The 21,563-nt window shown below is 38.8% G+C and overlaps 2 protein-coding genes across 2 annotated transcripts; both read left to right on the forward strand.

Annotated features, from left to right (window-relative positions):
* Nucleotides 1-722: 722 nt before the first annotated feature.
* LOC139973394 (guanine nucleotide-exchange factor SEC12-like) lies at nucleotides 723-21,433 on the forward strand. The gene is made up of 10 exons (XM_071980044.1): nucleotides 723-881; nucleotides 2,799-2,908; nucleotides 3,504-3,622; nucleotides 4,395-4,627; nucleotides 5,736-5,819; nucleotides 6,114-6,235; nucleotides 6,772-6,942; nucleotides 7,375-7,447; nucleotides 17,443-17,602; nucleotides 19,000-21,433. The coding sequence occupies exons 1-10, from the start codon at nucleotides 762-764 to the stop codon at nucleotides 19,089-19,091; spliced, it is 1,284 nt and encodes a 427-aa protein (XP_071836145.1). The 5' UTR covers nucleotides 723-761; the 3' UTR covers nucleotides 19,092-21,433.
* Nucleotides 7,541-14,713, forward strand: LOC139973393 (uncharacterized). The gene is made up of 2 exons (XM_071980043.1): nucleotides 7,541-8,331; nucleotides 8,860-14,713. Exon 2 carries the CDS (start codon nucleotides 10,039-10,041, stop codon nucleotides 14,689-14,691), a length of 4,653 nt encoding a protein of 1,550 aa, XP_071836144.1. The 5' UTR covers nucleotides 7,541-8,331; nucleotides 8,860-10,038; the 3' UTR covers nucleotides 14,692-14,713.
* Nucleotides 21,434-21,563: the final 130 nt, after the last annotated feature.

The following is a 21,563-nucleotide window of genomic DNA, read 5'->3' on the forward strand; positions in this document are numbered from 1 at the left end:
TCCACATAATCATAGCTAAGGCCAGTTTACTGCATTAGGGTAGTTCTGAAACTGTTTCAAAACTTTTTCTTTTTTTTCTGAAAAACACTGAGAATTTAGAGCCATGAGAGTGTGATGACCTTAAGTTTTCAACAGAACTTAGTCCACTTATTAAGTACAGCCCCCCCCCACACTGGCGGAGCTAGGGGTATTGGTCAGGAGGGGCGAGAATGGTCTGTAGGGGCGCTTTCGACACTATCTAAGCGGAGCGCCACCACAGGTTGGTACGTAGTGTACAGAAATTTTTTGAGTTGATCAAAGATACTCCCTAGAAGAATAAATAGGTGTCATCGCCAAATTACACCAATAAAATGTGACAAATGTCAATAGGTAGATGAGAGCGCAATAAAAAAGTCAATGGCAAATATGTAAAAAGTGGTAATGAGCTGAAAAGGGCACCAGAAGTCCATTTGAGTCCGTAGGGGGGGGGGGCATCCGCCCCCCTGACTGTATGGACGCTCCGCCACTGACCCCCCCCAACCTAAGCAATTTTCTGTTTTTTGCAGATGGCATAAATAGTCAAAGCTAGTTGTCACCAGTTAGTTAAACCCCCTGTATCATAGGGAGTATGTCTTGTGGCCAACAGTATTACAATACCTACCCGTGAACTGAAAAAAGGGCGGTAAAGAGACGCCATTTCCAGTTGCCGCACGGTGGAAGTTATGCACTTCAGAAAACAGAGGGCGTGTTCTCAGTAGCAGTGTTGGCAGGTCCGCAACAAAATGGCAGCGCACTTAGTTCATGTCGATTTTCCGCCATATGTCTTAAAATGCGTAAACGAAACGCACTTTCTCGTCGCTGGTGGAGGTGGACCAGTCCGGTCGGGGGTTCCGAATGCAGTTGTAAGATTAATATTTATGTTTTGCATGAATTATCGTGTGTAACGTGTTTTGAATTTCGGACTAACGTATCATTGCAAGTAACGTTAGGCATAGCACAGGCCTAACTTAGTAAGACTAACGTTATCTCTAGGGCCTAGCTTTAGAAGTTCGAATTTAAAACCAACTTTAGACTAACTTTTAGTGTTAAGTCAATTAACTCAATGCAATGCATTAGCATAAGTTTGGCGTTGTCCATGTTGTTAGCTGTAGGCCTCAACAACAACTTCCCACCTGCCAGTATAATTTTTCCTAGAGAGCACTAGGCCTATGGCCAGTATCATCAACATATTGCTGGGCAAACCCAAGACCTATATGAAGCATTTCACAGTATGATAATAGCAGTACCACAACGATTTTGAAGCAAGTTTAAGTTGTGAACTGAGTTTTGTCAACGACCAATCTCCATGGGAATTAACTGGAAAATGGTTCACTATCTGTACATGCAATTGGTCTAGGCGAGGCCAAGGCCTATACAAAATTATATGGAAACTTTCATGTGCTGTGGTGGTTCTTAAACTTCACTAAACATTTCCTTTACATTTGAAAACTTGCAGTGAAAACATTTAATATCTTCTATTACCATTTATAACTGGGATTGGTTGAGCTTATAGTAATGCAGAACTTTAGTAATGTGTTTGAAGAGGATTCATTTAGCCTGCACCGGAAGCTGGTCACTTCGCCCAACAACCATTTCGCCCAACTGCCATTTCGACCAACCTTACCATTTCGCCCAACCAGCATGGTCATTTCGCCCAACCTTGCTGGTTATTTCGACCAACATTGATTAAATACTATACTTCAATATAACGGACGGGGATACTTCTATGGGTTTGGTCAATTTAATAAGGAAACGTTCGGGAATTGTTAACATTACGGGATACGAACCGAATATTAAGGAAACTTGAAGTCATGGTTACAGTCGGTAGGATGGATCAGTGTTTTAGTGGTTAGGTCTGATAGGTTTTTATGGAGACCGATTCCCCTTTGTTTGTATAACATTAGATTAACACTTTGTAGAACTGGATTAACACCTAACTGCTGTGAACAATAGCCTTGATTAACGCCTGGCGGACTTGATAAACGCTTGACCATGAAGTGCTATAACCCAAAATAAATCAAATTGAACTAGTGAAATAGAAAAAGTGATATTGTTCTGACTGAATATGAGGAAAAAGATGGTTGGTCGAAATGACCAACAAGGTTGGGCAAAATGACAATGCTGGTTGGGCGAAATGACCATGTTAGTTGGGCGAAATGGCAGTTGGGCGAAATGGTTGTTGGGCGAAGTGACCAGAAAGCCCTACACCTACATGTGGTGTTCATGTATCATTTCTGACAGACCAATTATATAAGTTTGTTAAATATCAAATCATAACAGCATGGCTATGGTGAGAAAACTCCCAAATAGTCGAGTAGAGTACTATAGCAGCCCTAGTAGACTACTCACAAGTTGTAAGGTAATAACACAAAAACCTTTTGAAGCTGACATGCAAAATAATTAATGATTATGAATTCCTCATTTGGGTAGAACATTTTGGCCAACAAAACATTCAACTTCCTATGGTTAACTATATAGCATCTCTGTAAGTATCCTAGCCTAACACAAATAGTAAGCAGTACTGTAGACTAGGCTCGGTTAAGTAATAGGGCTGCCAAACTTGCAGTTAGTGGTTTCAGTTTCCTAGGCCTGCTACTGTAGTTCTGCAAAGGATCTATCTATTTGCGTTTTCTCATTTCATACTTGAGACTAATCAGTTTTCATACAACTCCAAATGGTACAAAAAACTGCAACCGGTATAATTGAATATTTGATGTAGAAATGAAGCAATTCCTATTTTCTTTCCTTGTCTAATTTTTGTGTTGTTTATGTTCGTACAGGAGATATTTGAGCTGCAGATGCAATCAGGGCGATTGGTTGCAGAGAGCAAATTAAGACATAATACAGACCATGAAGATGACAGAAGTGCAATAATGAATGCTGCCCTCAGGTTTGTGTTACACTGTCTGTTGTAGTTGCAGTATTTTTGTAGAGTGTTACTCACTATGAACATTCATGAATCGAAAAAATACTTTAAATAGTAGATTCCTGTATTTTGGTGCAGTGGTTGTTTCTTGCTTTGTGCAGTGCATTTCACTTTGTCGTATGCCATGTACTGTATGTCTGTTAGATGTTACGTTACGTTGTGTTAAAGTTCTCTTTTAAGCTCTGAAAGGTATTGATCAGTCAGAGCAAAATGCTTGATGGTGACTTCAAGTTTTTCACGGTCATCATTTTTTAACTGCCCTCCCTCTCTGTAAACAAAATATGAAGGAATAAGAAAAACGTAAGTGATGGCCTAAGCTACATACGTGTATCTTTCATGGAACAGTTTTGAAATTCATCACTTATTGGTTTGGTCAAGGCCACTGACTGAAGTTATTAATTTATTAGAGTTATGCCATCTTTGCTTACCTTGCTTGCAGCTGCCAGGGGGGGAGGCAGAGGGGGGGGGGGTTAAAGTCTAATATTCTCCCTAAGATTTGAATTTGTACCTTAGACATGATGGATTCGATGATCAGATGTCAGCGCCTCTTTCCTTACAGGTACGATGGCAAGGAGTATCTGTTAGCCGCTGGACAAGATGAACGCTGTCAACTATATTCCATCAGGAAAACGGAAAAGAATGTCGTGGAAAATTTATCATCAGATGGAAAAGGTGATGGTAAGTAGAGTAGAATAGAGCAGAGTAGAGTAGAGCAAACTCATAATATCCATGGAGTTGCTACGAGCCATCGGTGTCTGATTTACAGGCGTAGAATTTGACAATTTTGAGTCGATTGCTAAACACAAAAAAGGTAGACTTGTGCTTAAAAATCTACTGGCTCAAAATCTCATGTTCTCATTGGTATATATCTAATTAACACATACCTCAGTTCACTTTACTGTATGTGCTTATAGGAGCAGTCAAGTATTATTTACTGATAACTGTAAGCAGACTTTATGCAGGGTTTTTCTGTTCCGTATCATGTGACTTATTAGCCGACAATTGTTACCCGACTCTTCATGTGTTTATTAATGTTATTAATGACTTCTGGTAGAAAAACATGCAAATTGCCCTTGTATTTCTACTGGCAAGAAATGGCAATTCACTGGCATTTAGTCTGTTAAATATCCTGAAATATCGTAGGCCTGATTAAATATATCTGTTGACCTGAACACTACTTTTGTAAACAGACAGGGGTTTTTCAATTTTTTTTTAGTACTCTACTACAATGCAAGTGTTGCAAATTCCTCAACTGATTTCATAAGTAGATCACTTTGGGTTTGAGAAAGGCTTTCTCCCTAATTTGATTTGATATGTGACATGATCACTGCAGAGTATGGACACATATTACCCAGGGTAGTATGGAAGCTCAAATTTGTCTTCAGATGTCTACTGGTAGTGATCACTACAATCATAAATCTCACACTCCTTAAAACTGTTCTCACTGTAGGCCAAGCAAGAAAGAGGAAAAAGAATCCTCCCAAGAAGAAAGAGCCACCTCCCCCAGAGGATGATAAGAATGATAACGAGGGAATAAAAACCACAGTATTCGAGATGGACAGGCTCGCCGGGTGTCAGACAAACTTCACGGAGAAGGAGAATTACCAGAAAGCTGTCTGTTTTACTCCAAATGGGTTTTTCTTTGTGTCGGGAGGAACCGATGGGCATTTAAGAATTTGGCTGGTAAGGAACCTTACATTTTTAGCGCTTTAGTGTTGGGGTGGGGTGGGGGAGAGGGGGGAAGAGAAGGGGCATTTTTGCAGGTATTTTAACTTGTAAGTAAAACGAATGGATAAACAAAGTGGAAATTTGTGATGAGATTGGTCCTTTGTTTTAAGTTTATTTATTTAGTTTTTCTTTGCAACGGGATGAATGGATGGGCATTTAAGAATTTGGCTGGTAAGAAGCTCACATTTTTAGCTCTTTAGTGTTGAAGAGGGAAGGGAAGGGGCAGGTTTGCAGGTATATAATTAATTTGTAAGTAAACGAATGGATGAGCAAAGTGAACATTTGTGATGAGATTGGTCCTTTGTTTTTAGTTGATTTATTTATGTTTTTCTTTGTGAGGGGAGGAACAGATGGGCATTTAAGAATTTGGCTGGTAGGTAACTCATATTTTAGCTCTTTAGTTTTTGGGGTGGGGGGGGGTTGGGAGGGGGAAGGTTTGCAGGTATTTTAACTTGCAAGTAAAAACGAATGGATGAGCAAAGTGAAAATTCATGATGTGGCTGATACTTTTTGTTAGTTTATTTATGTTTTTCTTTGTGAGGGTGAGGGGGGGGGGGGGGGAACAGATGGGCAATACTGAATTTGGCTTGTAAGAACCTCACACCTTTAATCTTTAGTGTTGGGGTGGGGGGGGGGGGTGGTGGAAAGGGCAATTTGCAGGTATTTTAACAAATAGATGAGCGAAGTGAATATTTATGATGAGATTGATACCTTTGTTAGTTTATTTATATATATTTCTTTGTGAGGGTGGGGGAGGGAGTGGGATGGGCATTTAAGAATGTGGCCTTTAGAAACCTCCCATTTTTGGCTGGGGGAAGGGGCAGGTTTTTTAACTTGTGAGTAAAAAGAATGGATGAACAAAGTGAAAATGATGAGATTGGTCCCTTTTTTTTTTATTACTTTTTGTTTTAAACAATTTCCTTTTGTGTTTCATCTGTTTTGCATCCTTAAGCATTTTTTATATTTTGCATAATTGTTTACAGATTTGCATTGTGCAAACTTCAAAAGAAAAAGCTAACAGAATGTTTGAATTTTTAAAGTGTCTGTGTTTTCTTCTCTCCAGTATCCAAGTATGACCAAGAAAATAGACATCGAGGCTCACACTAAAGAGATAGATGATGTTATAGTTAATCCAGTCGGGAACATGGTAAGCCAATCAAAATGTGCTTTTTATGTATCTAAAAATTGCCTCCTTCAATTATAAAACGTCCTAACAGCTTCTTATATTTGTTGTCGTCTGTTTATGAAAATCATATCAGGTTTCATCCAGCTATAGCAAAGGTGTCTTCTAGAATGTCTGACGTGATCTGATCTGATCGTGTTTTCTTTTTGGCTAGATAATATCAGCTGGTAGATAGATTACTCCAGCCCTGGTGTAGTTACTCTCTCTTGTGTTAATATGCAGTACTTTTAATATCAACATCGTTTTCTTTTCGGCTAGATAATATCAGCTGGTAGAGACTGCACTGCCAGAGTCTGGCATACGAAGGACGGTACCCACGTTTGTGACTTGCAATGGAACGGCTGTAAAGATGCTAAGGAGTATAGGTTCAAGTCATGTAGGTGAGTGGTCATTATAACCTGACCAGCCCATCTTCTCCCTACACCCCAACCCCCACTCCATCCCCCCCCCCTTTGACCCTTTGACCATTCAAACCTAAGGCTGTGGATTCAAGTTCAATCGACTTGTGCTGATCATATTCAAAATGTTTAGTACCTGACCAAGGGGGCATGGGAACTATATATAATATTTATGAACGTTAGATGTTAACTTTTGATATGGTTTTTTTGCCTAATTTTCCATGTTTCATGTGCTATGTGCATGTTATAAAGGAAAAATGCAGAATAACGTAATGTCCAGAGGCAGTGTGCTGAGACAAAAACAGGGTGTGGATTTGGATGGGGATGTTAGAGGGGGGGGTGTGGTAGGGTTATGCTTAGTGTCATCTCTATTCTTCAAAGGGGCATTATTAAAAGTTGGTTTATCTTAGTTACCATCTCATCTCTCTCTGTGGACTAAGCCCCGGCTCCACCTACCCCCTCCCCTCCCCCACCCTTTGGAACAGCATCATTGGTTTCCTCCCATTTCTCCTTCGTAGGTTTGGTTTCTTGGATGGCGATCCAACCCAGTCAGCTCTGTTTACCATCCACATCCCAGCGAAACATAAGAAGGGCTCACATTCATACCTCTGTAAATGGAACGACTCGACGTTCAAACCTGCCTCGACGGTATCGACAGGGACGGAAATCTTATCAACTCTAGCGGTCAGGTGAGAAATAGTCTCTATTCTCAGCCCTCAGATGGTCTGAAGGGGGTGGGGGGTGAGGGTCTTTTTAAGAAACCATGTACTGTACCTGCATACATTCCTAACCAATAAATTTGAACATGCTTGCCCCATCCTACTTTGTGAATGTGTGTGTGTGTTTGAAGTCAATGTATTTAAATAATATGTTGTATGCAAACCATAAACCACTATATAGTGCAATACCGCCATTGCTATCGTATCGAAAAAAAAGAATAAAAACCAGTCAGTATTTAGTGCAAGGAAGGAATGAAGAACAGTCAATACATGACAAATGACTTTTAAAGAAAGCATGATTGATTTTGACTTTTTCAAATCATTTTTGCTGTTTCCTTGACAACTGACTTTTAATTATATATTTTTTCTCAAAGTGTCTCCTCCTCTTTTTCCTCCCTACAGTCACAGCGGTCACTTTATAGGTGTCGGTACGATGACCGGTTCCATCGGTATTTACATAGCCTTCAGTCTCAAGGTAGGTATTCACAGTGTAACATTTAGAGTAGGTAATGCTAAACTGGACTTTGCTAAGTGCTTGGAACAGATCAGAGAAAAACAGTATATACCTGAATGATGAGGGTCTGTCACATTAGAATAGTATAATTTAGTTAATTTGTATTTGTATGACAGAAGAAGTCAATCTGTCAGCTGTTTATTTTAGAAAGTTTTTTTTTAGTAACTTTTACTTTAGTCAATGCTGGTTGTTGTTGATGTTGGAAAGTAGTATCCAAGGATGTAGGACAATTTACATAAACCCAAATCCCTCTATTCACTACAGAAATACAAGGTAGCATAATTGAGTATGTATACAAAAGAAACATCACCAGGTCAGGGCATAGTATAATAATACAAAGGTACAGGGTAGCATAGCATAGCTAGTGCACACAAAAGAAACCTACCAGGGCAGGACATAGTCAAGATGACAATGTATTGTATTGCCAAGTTATGCAAATTGATACACTATTAATTATGTGTGACATCACATCCAGCCAGTGAAGTGAGTGTTGGATAAGATTTTTATTCACTCTCCAAAATACCATCATCGGATTGAGTCCTGCTATATCTCTTAGCTGAAAAAGACGGAGCTACAGTAGTGTGATTTTCATATCATGGGGCACAGGATCCTCTATATAGGATACCTGTATTGAAGCCTGGGCTGGTATATTGTAATTTATAACTGGCATTTAACTGTGAAATCTGAAAACACAATTATTTCCTGGAGACTCCAGATTCACTCAATATGTAGTGTTCTGGATAGGGCAGCTTGTCGGCAGAGTTGGGATGAAAGTACATCACCTGACCGGATAAAATATAGCTGTATTGCAGAGCTCGTCTGACAGTTTAAGAACTGGAACCATTGTAAGTAGAAACTTGTTATATTAATCTGTTCTGTATATGTAATATTTGGGATGCAACCACTTTAAAGTTTGTATACTTTTGGAGGTGAATATGCATACAAAAGTCAGTTTAATTTTGTGTAGTAATTTTTCATTATGTTGGATAGTAAAAGTCACGCCTTAATTGACTTTCCTTAAGAAAGTGGATGTTTGCTATGATTGTAATAGTGATGGTAACTTTTATAGCATTACAAATTAATTCAAGTGATTTTGGCAGAGAGGGGTTATATGTTTAGTGGAGTGAACATGAGGTTAGTGTGCATAAAGGAGAGTTATGATGTGCTCACCATAGCTTTGGAGTAGGAATGTATATATGTTTGAGTTAAACCAATTTTTTGTTTGTATGTGGAACAAACTAAACTTTGTTCAAGATTCATATATGGCTTATTGTTACAAATTTTGTATTATAAATTTATGCAACATGTTTAGTATATTGTATTTGGACAAAGTATTATCAGAGAATCTGATTGTGTATTTTGTTCCGATACAGTGCCACTTTCCTCTCACATTGGGTCGAAGACCGGAAGCTTTTGAGGATAGTTTTATCACCGACTATAACACCTACCACAACCTGATATCAGCAACCGCGTGTCAACAAGTATTGTCAACACCTTTAGGCAATATTCGTCATAGTGACAACTCAGAACTCATTTTTTTTTAAGATAAATGTTAAATCAGAATTTCATGATGTAAAGGGGGAAAAGCTCTTCAGAGTAGAAGAGGTAATCTCATTCTTTGATAGAGAAAAGAATATCCAATTAATATATATTAAGACTAAATTTATACGTGCCAGTTTGCTCTCTCGCAATTGAAAAAGATCCAGGGGTATCAAAACTTTGGAAAGTCTTAACCTTTTCAGTAGTTAAGCTAAATCTAGTATATGTTATCCTCTGGTAAAGATTGCGCCAAAGCAATCTGTTATCTCTAAGTATTCAGGAGTCCTACGTGTTCCTAAGCAGTATTACAGAACGCTGTAACCTTTATTTTGCATGTTCCTTTTTTTTATTATTTTAAGGAGAAAGTTCCTCCTCAATAAATACCTATTCACTTAAGAAGTTGAATTTATAAAACTTGTTCTGCATCATTAGTTGGTTGGAGTATTTCTTTTTTACATTGCATTTTGATTTTGGATAGCCGCTAGGCGAATGTGTCGCATTGCCACTTGCATTCTTTTTGTGGGTGACAATTAAATGGGGGCCTGTCCGGGAATTCTATCCAAGATTTAAGCATAAGCATTTTCTTTGACAGAAGTGAAAAATACATAACTGGTTGGTGTCATAAAATTCAACCTGTGAATTATATGTATATTAATTGTTTGTATTTACTTGTATTCGCAGACGAATTCCGCAAGAGCAGCTCTTATTTGGTCGGTCTACCCGTGTACTTCCATTCTAGCGTCTTACTGGCGGTCCCGACAAGAACTGAAGCAACATCTAATGTAATGTTGGTTGGCAAGTAGTTAATTGTGTTTTGTATTTTACATGTTTTATGCCAGACGTGAAATCCACTTACACAATTAGTGTATCATTGTTGTTTAATCGTACAACTGTGTTACCTATGATATGAAATTACATTGTTGTCGGATGTAACTATAAATTGCGCGCACTCTAAACTAAACTGCAGGCATCAGTAATTGGTTTCAATACATTGTCATTGTTATACATTAGTCATGACTAGTCAACTAGAGTTAGAAAAACTTGTGTCAATCGGAGAAAAGTTAGGTCTCAAAGGTGTAGAACTAAAACAATTCTTAGATGATGAAAGGGACAAGCTTAAGCAAGAACGAGATGAAGAAAGAGATCGAAGAGCTAAGCAAAGGGCGATTGATGCACACGAACAAGAAGAAGATAGGCAGAGACAAGAAAAGATAGAAAGAGAAAAGGCAAAGCAGTTAGAAATACAACTCAAGATAGAAGAAGCAAAGCAAGCCCAAGCTGAGGCACAAGCACAGATAGGCAATGGAGGTTATCATGGTAATGGTAGTGCAGCAAGAAGTAGACCACCTAAACTGCCACCATTCAACCAAGAGAAAGACGACATTGATGCATATATCAATAGATTTGAGCGTTATGCCACATTGCAAGGTTGGGATAGGGATACTGTATGGGCCACAAGTCTTTCAGCACTTATTCAAGGTTGTGGATTGTTTGAATATTCATCACTTTCACTTGAGGATTCCAAAGATTACGACAAGGTAAAGCAAGCCTTATTACGTGCATACCACCTTACAGCCGATGGTTTTAGGAAGAAATTTCGTGATATTAGACCTGCACATGAAGATACAGGAACCAAGTATGTCACAAAATTAAAGAATTATCTCCATAGATGGATGGAATTAGAGGAAGTAACTACTTATGAACAACTCCAAGACATAATATTGAGAGAGCAGTTCTTGAACTCATGTAGCAAAGATTTGGAAACATTTCTGAAAGAAAGAAAGCCGAAGAACATCACAACAATGGGTGAATTTACCGATCAATATGTAGAAGCACATGGAGGTTGGTATCCTGGTCACTCCAAGAATAGTAGAAGTACTCAAAACAGTAATTCCACGAGGAACCAGAATCGTAACAACGGAAGATTCCACAATCACAATCAGAAGTTCCAGCAACAAAATCAGAAAGGGAAAACGTATTCTGGGCAGAGAAGTGAACCCAGGAAATGCTATATTTGTGATAAACCAGGCCACTTTGCAAGAGACTGTAGGACAAAGCGAATGCAAACCATGGCTCTTATGACAGATGTATTTAGTGACATGATGGAGAAACGCGCCTCAACTTTGACCGAACAGAACCTTCCAGACAAAAAGGAAACTGGCGGTGCATGTACAGACATTGGGGCATTCATGATGGTAAAGCCAGATCCTCATCTATTCCAAGCAAGTAAGAAGGGATTCTTCACATTAGATTGTGGTCACAAGTTAACTGTATTGACTCAAGTTACAGCCGCATGTAAAGATCAGAATTTATCGTCGATGCCTGTTCAAATGGGTAAGATAGGGAATCAAAGTGTTAAAGTATTACGGGACAGTGGATGCAGTGGTGTAGTTGTAAGATCTCAGTACGTCAAGCCCAGCCAAATGACAGGTGACGTTAAAACTTGCATCCTGATTGACGGTACGGTACGACAATATCCCGTTGCCAACATACTCGTGGATACTCCATACTTCTCAGGTTCAGTTTCGGCCTTGTGTATGAATGATCCAGTCTATGATTTAATTTTAGGGAATGTCCCAGGTGTACGAGAACCTACCAATCCAGACCCGAATTGGGAAGAGTCACAGACACAGGATCAACCAGTACAACCACCACCAAATGTAACCAAGCCTATGGCAATAAGGAATGATGATGACCCAAATACAGTTGCCGCAGCACAGACAAGGAGTCAGAGCAAAGCAAAAGAGAAGCCCTTTAAAAAGTTAAAAGTATCGTCCCCGATTGGTGAAGAGGTTACTGCAGACATGCTACGTGAAAAGCAACAACAGGACCCCACCTTGGAAAAAATCAGACAGTTAGCCGAAACAGGAGATGATAAAGTGAGTAAAAATGGGAGTACTCATAAATATGTGAAGTCCAGTGGCATTCTCTACAGAGAATTTAGTTCTCCTCGAGTGGAATTTGGAAACAGATTTAGGCAGGTAGTAGTTCCAGTTGACTACAGAGATCATGTATTAAAGGTAGCACACGAATCGATTCTAGGGGGTCATCAAGGATCCAAAAAGACGCGTGATAAAGTAATGAGTGACTTTACATGGCCTGGAATGCAAGCAGACGTTACCAGGTATTGTCAGTCGTGTGATGTATGCCAAAGAACCCTCCCTAAAGGTCGTGTTACTAAAGTACCATTAGGAAGTATGCCGCTGATTGAAGAACCATTTCAAAGGGTAGCAGTAGACTTAGTAGGACCGATCAAGCCAGCCACAGAGCGTGGACATCGATACATATTGGTTTTAGTTGACTACGCAACTAGATACCCAGAAGCAGTACCAATGAAAACCATTGAAGCTGAGTCAGTAGCTGAGGAACTCCTTGGAATTTATTCAAGATTAGGCTTCCCAAAAGAAGTATTAACTGACCAAGGATCTCAGTTTGTCTCTGGCGTCATGAAAGAAGTTAGCCGATTATTGTCAATTCGCCGATTAACCACGACTCCGTACCATGCCATGTGCAATGGGTTGGTAGAGAAATTTAATGGCACATTGAAAGCAATGTTAAAGAAGATGTGCGATGAAAGGCCTAAAGATTGGGACAGATATATAGATCCCCTACTGTTTGCGTACAGGGAAACGCCACAGGAAAGCACAGGCTTCTCGCCATTTGAACTGCTATATGGGCGGACCGTGCGTGGTCCTATGCGGATTCTTAAGGAATTATGGACCGGCGAATCAGAAGTAAGTGAGACGAAGACTGTGTACCAGTACGTGTTGGACTTACAGGAACGTTTGGAGCAAACATGTCAACTAGCACGTGAGGAGCTCAAGAAGTCTAGACAAAGGTACAAAACGTACTACAACAAGAAAGCAAGAGTAAGAAACATGAAAGTAGGAGAAGAAGTCCTCCTCCTTCTCCCCACTGATAAGAACAAGCTACTTATGCAGTGGAAGGGACCATTTCCAATAGTGGAGAAAGTTGGTACAATGAACTACAAAATAGACTTTGGCCATAGGGTCAAAACATTTCACGCCAACCTGCTAAAGAAATATAACAGACGTGAAGTGGCAGCCACTATGTTCGAGATGCCAATACAAAGTATGTATGAAGTTGTCTGCACATCGGTTCTAGAAGATGAACCACAAGAGGAATCTGGTATATCTGAACTCAAATCATTTTCCACAGATGATCTTATACATCTTCCACCTATGTTTCAGAAGGAGCGAAGTACTGATGTGAATATCAGCGGACAATTAGGAAAAACAAAAACTCAACAGGTACAACAAATATTGACAGAGTTTGAAGACAGTTTGACTGACCTACCGGGGAAGACAAAGCTCGGTGAACATGTCATCAAAGTCAGCGATACAACACCTATAAGGAGTAAACCTTATCCAATACCACATGCTCTTCGAGATGATATCCGCAAGGAGATCCAAAGTATGCTGAGGATGGGCGTAATATCGCACAGCAAAAGTCCATACGCTTGTCCGTTGGTAGCATTAAAGAAGCCGGATGGATCTTTGAGGGCCTGTTGCGACACACGCAAAATTAACATGATCACGGAGTTTGATGCTGAGCCTGTTCCAGACCAGGAAGAGATATTTGCAAAGTTATCCAAGGATTGCTACTTCAGTAAAATCGATCTGAGCAAAGGTTACTGGCAAATCCCAATGGCAAAAGAGTCGAAGCCATTAACAGCATTTGTGACTCATGATGGGTTATACGAGTTCAATATGATGCCATTTGGTCTTGTGAATTCTGGTGCTACATTCAACAGAGTGATGAGGAAGCTTCTTAAAGGAATTGAGAATGTCCATAGTTATGTTGATGATATCCTGATACACACTCAGACATGGGAGGAACATCTCCAGAGAGTAAAAGAAGTCTTCACAAGAATCAAGAAAGCCAACTTGACGGCTAGACCTACAAAATGTTTCATTGGGTACAATGAGGTGGAATTTTTAGGACATATTATAGGAGAAGGTAGAGTAAAACCCAAACCTGACAAAATTAAAGCCATTCAGCAAGCAGAGAGACCAACTACAAAGACTCAAGTGAGATCATTCTTAGGGTTGGTAGGTTACTACAGGAAGTTTGTACCAAACTTCGCAGCCGTGGCAGTACCACTGACTAACTGTACGAAGAAAGGTGAACCAAACGTGATTAGATGGGGCGAGAGCCAGGAACAGGCGTTCCAAACACTGAAGAGTAAGCTTGCAAGCTCACCGATACTTCAGCTCCCCGACCTCCACAGAGAATTCACACTTCGGACAGACGCTTCGGATACAGGAGTTGGTGCGATCCTTCTTCAGGAGTTTGCAGGTGAAAAATTTCCAGTAGCCTATGCTAGCAAAAAGCTGAACAAGAGTCAAATGAGATACTCAGTGATGGAGAGAGAATGCTTGGCCGTAGTCTGGGCTGTACTCAAGTTTGAGCCATATCTCTATGGCAAGGAATTTGTAATAGAGACAGACCATCAACCATTGACATGCATTCGGAAGTCGAAAGTGGCAAATGGAAGGATAATGAGGTGGGCACTGGCATTACAGCCATATCGTTACCGCATCCAAGTGATAAAGGGAGCCGATAATGTAGGGGCTGACTACTTGAGTAGAAGTACAGAAATAATGCAAGCCAATTTCTTATCCTTCATCAGCAAAGAGCTGTAAGAAATGCATTTCCAATAGTGTATGGAAATGTGTGATTTCAGGTAGCTTAGGGAGAAGCAGAGGAAATTGAAGGAGATTTCAGTGCAGGATAGGCTGAAACAAATATCCTAATGTGAGATGTGTATAAATGTGTTAGACACATTTTATTAAAGGAGGGAGTTAATTGTCACATTAGAATAGTATAATTTAGTTAATTTGTATTTGTATGACAGAAGAAGTCAATCTGTCAGCTGTTTATTTTAGAAAGTTTTTTTTTAGTAACTTTTACTTTAGTCAATGCTGGTTGTTGTTGATGTTGGAAAGTAGTATCCAAGGATGTAGGACAATTTACATAAACCCAAATCCCTCTATTCACTACAGAAATACAAGGTAGCATAATTGAGTATGTATACAAAAGAAACATCACCAGGTCAGGGCATAGTATAATAATACAAAGGTACAGGGTAGCATAGCATAGCTAGTGCACACAAAAGAAACCTACCAGGGCAGGACATAGTCAAGATGACAATGTATTGTATTGCCAAGTTATGCAAATTGATACACTATTAATTATGTGTGACATCACATCCAGCCAGTGAAGTGAGTGTTGGATAAGATTTTTATTCACTCTCCAAAATACCATCATCGGATTGAGTCCTGCTATATCTCTTAGCTGAAAAAGACGGAGCTACAGTAGTGTGATTTTCATATCATGGGGCACAGGATCCTCTATATAGGATACCTGTATTGAAGCCTGGGCTGGTATATTGTAATTTATAACTGGCATTTAACTGTGAAATCTGAAAACACAATTATTTCCTGGAGACTCCAGATTCACTCAATATGTAGTGTTCTGGATAGGGCAGCTTGTCGGCAGAGTTGGGATGAAAGTACATCACCTGACCGGATAAAATATAGCTGTATTGCAGAGCTCGTCTGACAGTTTAAGAACTGGAACCATTGTAAGTAGAAACTTGTTATATTAATCTGTTCTGTATATGTAATATTTGGGATGCAACCACTTTAAAGTTTGTATACTTTTGGAGGTGAATATGCATACAAAAGTCAGTTTAATTTTGTGTAGTAATTTTTCATTATGTTGGATAGTAAAAGTCACGCCTTAATTGACTTTCCTTAAGAAAGTGGATGTTTGCTATGATTGTAATAGTGATGGTAACTTTTATAGCATTACAAATTAATTCAAGTGATTTTGGCAGAGAGGGGTTATATGTTTAGTGGAGTGAACATGAGGTTAGTGTGCATAAAGGAGAGTTATGATGTGCTCACCATAGCTTTGGAGTAGGAATGTATATATGTTTGAGTTAAACCAATTTTTTGTTTGTATGTGGAACAAACTAAACTTTGTTCAAGATTCATATATGGCTTATTGTTACAAATTTTGTATTATAAATTTATGCAACATGTTTAGTATATTGTATTTGGACAAAGTATTATCAGAGAATCTGATTGTGTATTTTGTTCCGATACAGTGCCACTTTCCTCTCACATTGGGTCGAAGACCGGAAGCTTTTGAGGATAGTTTTATCACCGACTATAACACCTACCACAACCTGATATCAGCAACCGCGTGTCAACAAGTATTGTCAACACCTTTAGGCAATATTCGTCATAGTGACAACTCAGAACTCATTTTTTTTTAAGATAAATGTTAAATCAGAATTTCATGATGTAAAGGGGGAAAAGCTCTTCAGAGTAGAAGAGGTAATCTCATTCTTTGATAGAGAAAAGAATATCCAATTAATATATATTAAGACTAAATTTATACGTGCCAGTTTGCTCTCTCGCAATTGAAAAAGATCCAGGGGTATCAAAACTTTGGAAAGTCTTAACCTTTTCAGTAGTTAAGCTAAATCTAGTATATGTTATCCTCTGGTAAAGATTGCGCCAAAGCAATCTGTTATCTCTAAGTATTCAGGAGTCCTACGTGTTCCTAAGCAGTATTACAGAACGCTGTAACCTTTATTTTGCATGTTCCTTTTTTTTATTATTTTAAGGAGAAAGTTCCTCCTCAATAAATACCTATTCACTTAAGAAGTTGAATTTATAAAACTTGTTCTGCATCATTAGTTGGTTGGAGTATTTCTTTTTTACATTGCATTTTGATTTTGGATAGCCGCTAGGCGAATGTGTCGCATTGCCACTTGCATTCTTTTTGTGGGTGACAGGGTCCCTACTTCATACGATGCAATAACAGAACAATAATAACTCTGATCATTTCTCAATCTACACAGTCAAAAACATGATTCCTAGGAATTCAACATAGTCCTTTGAATAAATAAAAATTTCCAGATAAAATGTATTATTTGGTTCGGTCTGATGAAAAATGATTTGGAGAACTAGCTGTAACATCTGTCGAGAGTACAGACGTCCTCACAGTTTACTTCAGGTTGATGAGATTTTTCTGTCCATCAGATGTTCTTTACAATGTGAGGTTTTCATTTCCTGAAGGGGGGGGGAGGGAGGAAAGGGGGGAGGGTTTTGTCTTTCGTGAAACCTTTAGTGGTTAGAATATTTTTTTCCTCACGTTGTACTTTGGTATTATAGTTTGATGCATGCCTATATATATTTTGAAGGTCACATTTACACCTTATACTGATGGGAAAAAAAATTTGGAAGAAAAAAAATTAAAGTAAAGATATTCTGATACCTCCCCCCCCCCCCATACCCCCTAAAGAGTAAGCTGAACGATAATGAAGGTTCCTTTGCGGTGATTTTTCATTTGGTCTTTTTATTTTCTGCTTTTCTCTCCAGCGGATTAAGTGGGTGCAGAATCATCACAGTATATTTGTGACCGGTCTTTCGTTTGTTCCGATGACTCGTAAATCCAGAGCCCTACTCGGTGACCTTGATGCAGCAATAATGAGTATATCGGCCGATCAGAGGGTCGGGCTCGTCTCCGTCGACAACCCAAGTGAGTACCGTTTCCGATTAAAATATCGCAGATTTGGTTCAACTGGGTAACGGGTAGTTACGGGCGGGATGTTTTGTTCCTTGTTCACGATTTCTAATATCTTTTGTGTCTTATGAAAAATTCACCATACATGGATCCAGTATTATAAAAAGGAGTGGGAGTGGGGGGGGGGGGTGTTAGGGTGCTCCTGAGGTCCTTGAAGCTGACTCTAATGTAGGAGGAACTTGGGGGTCATTTCCCAGAAATAAACGCCCCAAATATTTAGACTTGCATTCTGAGGCATGTATATGCTATAATTAGGTCTTTAAGCAAGGTTGTGTTGATAACAGCTTTCAATTTTTTGTGTGGGATTAAAAGGGGGGAGGGAGGGGGTTGGGGGGGTACAAAACCTACATTCCCTCCCTAGATTTACAGCTGGTCCCTCTGTATTTCCGCTCATGTTGCCATGGTAACAGTATAATGAATATTCATGTATGTACTCACCATCTCTGCTGTTCAGTGGGTCACACTTCAGGGAATGATTCAGTGTTCAAACTTTGTGTAGCAACTATGTCTCATATGAAATACTATGGTTATCTGTGTACAAAAAGTGCTGTACATCTTTGGACTTGTATAGCAAATTGACCACTCTGCATAGTAGCATTTTGCCGTGCGATAACGGTTAATTATGCCTTGCACCTGTACAATTGAGTACTCAATTCAACTCGCAGTGCACTGGGATGTTATAGTGGGTAATGTTTCAGGGAGTACTGTACGTTCAGGGGCACATACCTTTTTAATCAGTACTGTGTCTGTTACAATGATCTGCTCTTGTGTTAATTGCACTATTTTGTCGCAGACATTTTATGGGTTTTAACATTGATCGTCTGGTTTCTGTGCTCTTTAACCACATTTAACGCCAGATATTTCGATGGAAAGAATTCGCAACTGATTTAAGACCAGTAAAACCTGGCACCTTTACATTGCACAAATAAATGAGTACATTCCATTTTGCGTACGTGTTTTCACCGAGTCAGTTGTCCTTTCAATAACTAATAACTAATAACTAATATTCATCACATGTCAAAAAAAGCGATAGAAAGGTTTCAAAAAGTTTGATAGAAAATAGCAAAATAAAACAAAAAAATATGTAGCAACTTTAGTTGAGAAAAACTTTTAGATAACTTTAGAAAAGTTTGTCTGTATGATTTGAAATTATGTAACTCGACCATAATTTAAACCAACAAACTGTATTTAAAAAAAAAAAAATTGATAGGATTTTTAGTGTCCGATCAGAGCAAAACAAAATGACCGTGTTTTGTTGTTGCAAGGAATGGATTTAAGGGAGGAATATTATAGAGGTCCAAGCAATGACCATTGCTCTCTCTTTCTTTCTGTCTTAATTTCTTCTTTCGCAGGACACTACCCCGTATGGCTTGTGTTCTTCGGAGCCGTTTTCATAATAGTCATCCTATTTGCCCTCCTCGCAGCTTTCGGCATGAACCCGTAACTCTCTCTTTCGAAAGTACACGTGGGGCGGCTCTGTAAAAACGGATTCGTAAGGATTGGACTTTACTGCGCTCGTACCTTGCCAATGTCCATAAGATAAATATATTTTTAATCTGAACGATTTGTAATATTTTCAGAAGTCTTATCGAGTTGGGAAAGGCATGTTACCACCGTTGCTTCATCAGGGTATTTTTATAAAGTGTTGCAAGGAACTGTAGAGTGTGTTGCTTAACTTTATGTCAAACCACATATCTTCTTCGTATCACTGCTAAGGGGGGTTAGACTTTTTAACGGTCGTCCGAGACGACCAGATTTCTGTGGAGACAAACGAAAACTCAGTTTGGAGGGCGTCCGACGGAACGACTATTCGTTTACGGCAAATTCAGATTTTGCGTTGTAACTTGACCCAGTTCCCTCGAGCAGGTAAAATGAATAACTCTGTTTCACCTCGAAGTTAGTGTTTTATTCACCAAATCTACACATCTCTTCTATAGTACTGTACGTGTTGGTCTTTGATAAAACGCCTGATTTTCCCTAGGGGGAGGGGGGGAGGGACAACTGCAAATTTGTACTTTGCTAGCTGGCCCTTCATTTGGTAAAATACTTATTCAAATTTCTACACAGGCTTATACTGCTAAGATGTCTATTGCATATGGTATTACAGTATAATGGAACTTTTTAAGCATGTTATGAAGCGTTACATAGTCCGACCGCCGACAGTTTTGAGATTTTTCGACTCTTTTTAGTCAAGTTGTAATGACCGAGCTGGTCTAAATAAACTTTCTTGTGCCGTTTACCCTTCACAAATAGAAAATGTAGCAAATTTTCTTTCGTAAGTGCCGATTGCTATGGGCCGTCTTAGAAGCATGTGACGTACTGAGAAATAGGACCTGGTATGTTGTGAGCTGAGAGATTCCCACCAAACATAAAATATCTTTTAAATTTTTTGTTTTTTTTATCTTGTGATGTTGAATTATTCTATTAATTCAACAAAGGGTCACGTAGGGACTGGGGTCTTTCGCCCCAGACTGAAGGGATCAGTTTCCTTACGGAAAACACAGACAGCAGGAGAGAAATGTCTTACGTTTAATGTGATTATTAGGCAAATATGAAAGACATTTAGTACTGGTTCGGGGCATGATTCAAAGTTTCCGAAAGTCTCTGAATTTGTTTCTCTCATTGAATACTATAGTTCCTGTGAAGAAAACTACCATACATCTTTACATCTCAATAGCAACTTGACCATTTTTGTCTAGCAAACTGAAATGCGATATTGGATAAAAAAAAAGATTCCCTGTGGTTCACAGAATTTGGTGGAAAAATTCTGAACTGTAAACTTCTACTGTAACAGTCTTCCAACTGTATCAGCAATGCACAAATTAATGTAGCAATTCCTTTATGTTGACATTTTCCTGTGGTATGAACTGAAAAAAGTATGTTACCGTTCAAAGACAAACATTAACAGGCAACATCCAGCTTACCAAGACAACGCAAGAGTCTGTGTATAAAATCTGTTTCTGGGTATAAAATTGTGACTTTGACCAGGAGGTACTGTAACTCGAGATTTTATTTTGCGCGGAGGATAGAGTCGAGCATCAATTTTAACGTTTTTAATCACAACTGATATTTCAAAGATGGTCTCATTTTCAAAATGTGAAGACTGTATTTCATGTACAAGGAACAGGTCAGGGGAGATGGTATATTTTATAGCCAACGCTAACCTGTTACAAATTCGCATTTTCCTGTTTGATTCAAGATCAAGAATGTGCATCATTTAGTTTAAAAGTCAGTAGATGTGATTTTCCAAATAACTATAAAACCCATGACGGACACTGTCGGTCTATGCCAGTTTCATATAAATAGTAAAAAATATATTAAATTTAAAAACAAGTATATAGAGACATTTCAATTCAACAGCAAAACTATAATCATAATAGAATCATATTAAAGAACTGCAGTGGACATTTGCAAACTCTCTTTCCTATGAATGCCCTAGCCAATTCAAAGTTTTGATGCAAGCATTTGTGATGGTTCTGACTACAAGGTTTCCATGACTGGGATATGAGTGCAAGTTAATATATGGGTTATTAATGCCAGTAAACCTTTGCTTAAGTTATGCCTACCCCAGTAGCTAGAGTAGATACTGGAATAATACAAAACATTGAGCAGGAATTTTAAATTAATTTAATTTAATAATTAATTTTCTACTTTGAATTAGTCTTTTTCTTATTTCTATCAGTTGTGATGTAAATGTTTATATTTTAACCCTTTCGTTTTGTTGTTGTTGTTTTATTTCGATTTGGTGGTCGGGGGAGGAACAATAAAGTTTCATGTAAATTTTTATGATTTTTGTCCTGTGTTTATGCTCATTTCTTGTTCATGGACTAAGTTTATACTTAGCAATTGAATCCTAAACAATTAGGTTATACTTAATGATGTCAAAGGGTGGGGTTTGGTAGGAAGGGGGAGGGGG

Source organism: Apostichopus japonicus, chromosome 9 (assembly GCF_037975245.1).
Source record: "Apostichopus japonicus isolate 1M-3 chromosome 9, ASM3797524v1, whole genome shotgun sequence".
NCBI classification, from domain to species: Eukaryota; Metazoa; Echinodermata; class Holothuroidea; order Aspidochirotida; family Stichopodidae; genus Apostichopus; species Apostichopus japonicus.